Raw genomic sequence first — 6,535 nt, forward strand, 5'->3', positions numbered from 1 at the left:
TATGGTAGTTTTAGGAAACTACTATGCCAATCCGTAAACCATAGGTTTAACGAACCTTTTCAAACAATATTGCCGCGCTCTTACATTTGAACATAAAATGTGTCCTGGATCTATCAAAGCCCAACATTTGGGTACATATACAAGCACGCAACAAAGGACAAACTCATACATGTGAACTCATTTAGCTGTTTGAACTTTCCAATTCTATTCAATTTGTAGCAAACCAAACGGGCCGGGGAAACCACACCACATTTTTAAATACTTAATCAACTATGTCTGAATCAGCCCCCATTTTAACAGGCACGTTGTTAGAGCAAAACTTGCCAAGAAACTAGCTAAAGAAGTTTTTATGTTTGCCTATATATTGCAAGAGTCCCGTGCTAGAACACATAAGCTCACAACACCTCTTAAACAATTATCTTTACGACTATTGAGCAAACATGGCTTTAACCATCAAGCACCAGTGCCTAGTAATGGCTCTGCTCTTCACCTTTGGAGCCTTGGCATCTCTCGCTGCAGCTCGTTCTTTGAACGACGCATCAATGACTGAGACGCATGACCAATGGATGACACGTTATGGACGTGTGTACAAAAACGCTGACGAGAAACATAGGCGTTCTACCATCTTTGAAGAGAACCTCAAATATATCCAGACATTTAATAAAGCAAATAACAAGGCCTACAAACTAGGGGTCAATGAATTTGCAGATCTGACAAATGAGGAGTTTACAACGTCAAGAAACAGATTCAAGAGCCATGTTTGCGCGACATCTACAACTGTATTCCGATATGAAAATGTTACTGCAGTACCGTCTACCATGGACTGGAGAAAGAAAGGTGCAGTTACCCCTATCAAGGACCAGGGCCAGTGTGGTAAGTCTTGAGTTCATATGTCATGATATTTATCTAATATATATTTTTTGAGTATCTTTAAACTCTTTTTTTCTATAATACATAGGGTGCTGCTGGGCGTTTTCGGCTGTGGCAGCTATGGAAGGAATTACTCAGCTTAAAACTGGCAAATTAATCTCACTATCCGAGCAAGAATTAGTTGACTGTGATACTAGCGGTGAAGATCAAGGCTGTGAGGGTGGTCTTATGGACAATGCATTTGATTTCATCCAAGAAAACCACGGCCTCTCAACTGAAGCAAACTACCCTTACAGTGGAACGGATGGAACTTGCAATGCCAACAAAGAAGCAAATCATGCAGCCACGATAACGGGGCACGAGGATGTGCCTGCAAATAGTGAGAGTGCGCTGCTGAAAGCTGTTTCCAATCAACCAATATCGGTTGCCATTGATGCTAGTGGATCAGACTTCCAGTTCTACTCGAGTGGTGTGTTTACGGGACAATGTGGCACTGACTTAGACCATGGAGTGACTGCTGTAGGCTATGGCACTGCTTCTGATGGAACAAAGTACTGGCTAGTAAAGAATTCATGGGGCACAAGTTGGGGCGAAGAAGGTTACATTAAAATGCAAAGAGGCATAGCTGCGGTCGAAGGTCTCTGTGGCATTGCAATGCAGGCTTCATATCCCACTGCTTAAAAATGGGAGATAAATGGTGAATATGACTAATTGTATAAATTGTATGTGTGCACTGATACTATTATGTTCCTGTAGTCCAACTTATGCTTGTCTATGCTTCAACTAAGAAGGTGTACATTTAAAATACTTGGATATTGTATATACGTGAAATCATTCTGTTAAGAAATGATAGCAACCTCAGAATCTTCTATTTCATGGCATTTACAATTCTAAAGAGTCAACGCTAACCTGTTATGCGCAATCCACTAACATGCCCATTCACAAACAACATAAATATGTCCACTCCCAACACTTGATCCATCAACAAATCAACCAAAAAATAAACCCTACTTACAAGTTACATATGGCACCACCCCTTTCATTACCTCTGCTCCTCACAATAATATTATTTTCCTCAAGTGCATTATTCCCTCTATCAGAAGCTAGACATAGCAAACATATATCATCTCTCATTAGCCAAAATCTTTACAACTCAATCTTTCTACATAAAGATGACACTGCATGTCCTGCTAAAAACTTTTACCCTTACTCTGCTTTCATCAAAGCAACCAAAAGGTTTCCAAGTTTTGGTAGTTGTGGAAGCCCTGCTACTCGAAAGCGCGAAATAGCAGCGTTTCTTGCTCAAATCTCTCATGAGACTACCGGAGGATGGGCGACTGCTCCGGACGGACCTTACTCTTGGGGGCTGTGCTACAAGGAAGAGATTAGCCCTGGGAGTAATTACTGTGATTCCACTGATCTGCAATGGCCTTGTTATCCTAACAAAACTTACTCTTGGGGTCTGCGCAGAGCTGGAGGGATAACAGCAGCTTTTGGTTTGGTATACTTGTTACTTTGACAAGATTTTTGAAGCCTCGTCCCCGTGCTACCAGTACTCTCTTTTATTTCATTTTCGACCCCCACACCACTTTCATCCTTCAACCCAACTCAATCCTCGACATTTACCTTACAGTCATTTCCCTCAACCCCAACAATTGCCTCCCCATTTCGACCCCCACACCACTCTCATCATCCTTCTCGCAAACTTGATCCTCAACCTTAGCCTCACAACCATTCTTCCTCCCAACCCCACCAACCACTTCCTCATTTTCGACCGTAGCATCCTTCAATCCAACTTGGTCTTCGACCACACCAACACTTCCACTCTCAACCAAGAATTCACCATGCAAGGCCCCACCTTTACCCGTCTCCGCCAACAACCCACCATCATTCCCCCCAATGCCAACAACCACTCCCCCAATCTCCACGCCCACATCACCAATAGGATCACAAACACTGACCCCACCAACAAAAACATCATGACACACATTGTCATTCTCCTTCATGGTCCCACCAATGACTTGCTGATGGAGATCCTGGTTTGAACTCAATCCAGCATCACCCTCTAAGCCCTTAAAACCCCCCATGTCATCTCCAGTACCAGCCATTGTATAACGATCACACAATTCTCCAAGAAAACAAACACATAAAAAAGTTCCATCAGTAAACTTAGAAAAACCCATCATCACATAACTACACAACCAAAATACATGCATTGTATCTTAAAAAAAGCATATTACTCCATACACAACATCAAAAAAACACTCACACACACATTATAAAGATTGTAACTTTATGAACATACCTGACTTTATGATCAAGAACAAGCGAGAATTTTTTACTGCTTGTGTTCGTGTAAGTGGGCTTGTGTGAAGATGGTATATACAGGCATGTTGCAGATGTAAATTTAATCTCCCACTAATTTTTTAAACAATCTTTCTTACTACCTTAGCATTTACTACACAATCCTCTTCTATCTCTAAATCTTACGGATTTTGAGAGTGTGCCCATTCTTTTTTCTTTTGCCACCCCCGATTGAGCAACTTACAATAATCATACGGATATTGTATAATGTTTTCACAAAATGGAGTATAATTTAAGAAAATTGTTATGGTGTTATTAAGGTTCGGAGATGTAATGTATTTTTTGACAATAAATATCGATCTAAGTAATTAAATTTACGAACTTGATAAAAATATTAAAGAGGATGAAATGATTTAGCATCGAAAACAGATCGTGATATGATTGTAATTTTTGATCAAGATTGGCTTTATGGAATGAAATTTATGTATCGGGTTAAATTAAATTGATATCGAAGACGACGAGATAATTTCATATATGAGACGACGAGATGATTTGGTAGAGGAGGCAATGAAAAAAATAATAAATACATACAAACCTGTTACTGAAGTTGTCGGAAGTACAATAATATTGATCGTCATCTGAATATATGAAGTAGTACGACCGTCGTCCCAAGAACGATATGGTATGTTGACCATCATGTTGTGGTATTGTCGGAAATTGATCGGCTCAATCGAAAATTTTAACTGTATATCTGTTATCGAGCATTGATTTTGAATACGAAAGAATAGTGTATGAAGAGTAATTGAGAAAATTGTCCTGACATTCTCGGAAATCGATCGACTCGATCCAAAATATAATTATATAACTGTTAGTGAGCATTTTTCTGAATGCAAAAAGATTGAACGAGAAAAGTAATAACATCGATATGGAGTTATGGCCTCACGAGGACATCAGGAGTTTATGTGCGAAAGTTTTTAACACCCCAATCTGACATCAATAAGATTTGGGACTTCTGTTCAGTTTCTAAGGCAAAATAATAGTAGTATGTGCACCAACAAATCATAATCATTTGGGGCCTGTGGTGGGCTTGTTGTTTACCCAAGATGGTTGTATGTAGTCCAGTGGGCTTCGATTCAATTTCAGACTCATAATCGGGGCTTGAACTGATTTTCGAAAAAGTCTCGGGATTTGACCCGGGTTGTCAAATAAAAACTCCAATCCAAGCCATTTTATCTATATCAATTATTTTAGAATATTATTTTTTTATGCCGAAAAAATATGATAGTGGAGCACCCTCCCTCTATCTATAAAACCTAACTCTTAACTCATTTTTTTCAAAACCTATAATGAATTTTTTGTCTTATATTAATAATGTTGGATATTTTAGTGTAATTGATTGACTAGTTGATCAATATAATCATAATATTAAATTGAACAAGTCGAGAGAGTGCGGAGTGCACGCTTTATTCGAGTTTATTGTGATTTTGGTATTATTGTTTATGAGACATGTCCATTGGGAGCAGCCACACCTGTTGAAATAAGATGTGTCTATTAATTTTAGCCATGATTGTTAGACTGAGATGTGTCTATTGGCAAAAGACTGAGTTGTGTCTGTTGGAAAAAGACACATATGCTGACATCTATATATAGGTGTTGCATTGATAAATTTTAGGGGTTTGTTCATTTTCTTAAAATTCACTACAAAAACACATTCTCTCTTCTTGCAGAATTTATGACTTTATCCGATTGATTTATTTGGGTGAACCACAAATAACTTCAATCTAAAAGTGTTCACACGACTTCAGAAAAATCCAAGTTACTACCATTTTTTCCCAACATAGATTGAAGTTAATTTTTTTTCTGAAGATGACGAACGGAGAATCTGCAAAAGATATGACAAACAAGTTTGTAAAACTGGACAAGTTTGAGGGTCAGGATTTTAGAAGATGGCCGAAGAAGATGCATTTTCTGTTGACCACACTGAAGGTTGTGTATGTTATGAGTACCCCCATGCCAGAAGTGATTGAGAATGAGATTATTGAACAAACAAGGAAGCATTGTAAATGGGAAAATGATGATTACATCTATCGCGGTCACATCTTGAAAGGTATGTCGGATTCCCTTTTCGATGTATACCAAAATGTTGATTCAGCGAAAGAATTGTGGGATTCTCTTGAATCCAAGTACATGGAAGAAGATGCTTCTAGTAAGAAGTTTCTGGTCAGTAATTTTATGAACTATAAAATGGTCGATTCTAGATCGGTGATGGAACAATACAATAAATTGTTAAAGATTCTGGGATAGTTTATTCAACACAATTTGAAGATGGATGAATCTATCTATATTTATGGTGTTATAGACAAACTGCCGCCATCGTGGAAGGATTTTAAACACACCTTGAAATATAATAAAGATGATATGACACTGGTTGAACTTGGAAGTCACTTCAGAATTGAAGAGGCTTTGAGAACTCAAGAAGTTGAGAATAATCCTAAGGGCAAGAAACAAGTCGGTGATTCTTCTATAAATATGGTTGAAGATGGTGGACCTTCTAAAAATTCTAAGGATGGTAAGGGTAATAAACGGAAGTTTAAAGGAAACTACAACTCTTCCAACAAAAAGCCTAAGATGGCATATTGGAAGTGTAGTAAACCTGGATATTTCAAGAAGGATTATCGGGTTGGTAAAGGCAAGCAGGAAAAGCAAAATTCTGGTCCAAGTGGATCCAAGGATCCAAAAAAGCAACAAGGTCAGATTTTAATACAAAATTATAATTCTTGTCAGAATTATGTATCACTAATATCTGAGGCATTTTATGTGCAAGATGATAATGTTGCTTGGTGGATTGATTCAGGAGCAACGAGTCATGTATGTAAAGATCTTCGTTGATTCATAAACTTTCAACTAATCGAAGATGGATCTGTCTTAAAGATGGGAAATGTTACAACTGAACCGATCAAAGGACTAGGAAATGTCAAGCTAGTTTTTACTTCTGAAAAATGTATATTATTAAATAATGTGTTGTATGTTCAGGGGATTCGAAAGAATCTCTTATCTGGTGTTGTATTAAATAATCATGGATATAAACAAGTTTATGAAAATGACAAGTATATCTTGTCAAAATATGGTAATTTTGTTGGCTTTGGCTATTTATATAATGGTATGTTTATGTAGAATGTAAATACTCCATTTAATAAAGAATCTGCTTGTATGGCTTCTACTAGTACTAGCAATAGTTTGAATAAATTAGAATTATGGCATGCTAGACTAGGACATGTACATTATAAAAGAATAAAGGATTTGTCTAAAATGATTCTCATACCTGCTATTGATTTAAACAATAAAAAATGTAAAACATGCA

General features: G+C 37.5%; 1 protein-coding gene across 1 annotated transcript; it reads left to right on the forward strand.

Moving 5' to 3' along the window:
- The first annotated feature begins 234 nt into the window (after positions 1-234).
- LOC141699954 (senescence-specific cysteine protease SAG39-like) lies at positions 235-1,615 on the forward strand. Its single transcript, XM_074503745.1, has 2 exons — positions 235-873; positions 959-1,615. Exons 1-2 carry the CDS (start codon positions 441-443, stop codon positions 1,549-1,551), a joined length of 1,026 nt encoding a protein of 341 aa, XP_074359846.1. The 5' UTR covers positions 235-440; the 3' UTR covers positions 1,552-1,615.
- Positions 1,616-6,535: the final 4,920 nt, after the last annotated feature.

Source organism: Apium graveolens, unplaced genomic scaffold, assembly GCF_009905375.1.
Source record: "Apium graveolens cultivar Ventura unplaced genomic scaffold, ASM990537v1 ctg1553, whole genome shotgun sequence".
NCBI classification, from domain to species: domain Eukaryota; kingdom Viridiplantae; phylum Streptophyta; class Magnoliopsida; order Apiales; family Apiaceae; genus Apium; species Apium graveolens.

Excerpts from the sequence above, each read along its gene's own strand:
- LOC141699954 (XM_074503745.1), top strand. The coding sequence starts at position 441 with ATGGCTTTAACCATCAAGCACCAGTGCCTAGTAATGGCTCTGCTCTTC. Across the intron at positions 874-958 it reads CAAGGACCAGGGCCAGTGTG|GGTGCTGCTGGGCGTTTTCG; the intron begins GTAAGTCTTGAG and ends TATAATACATAG.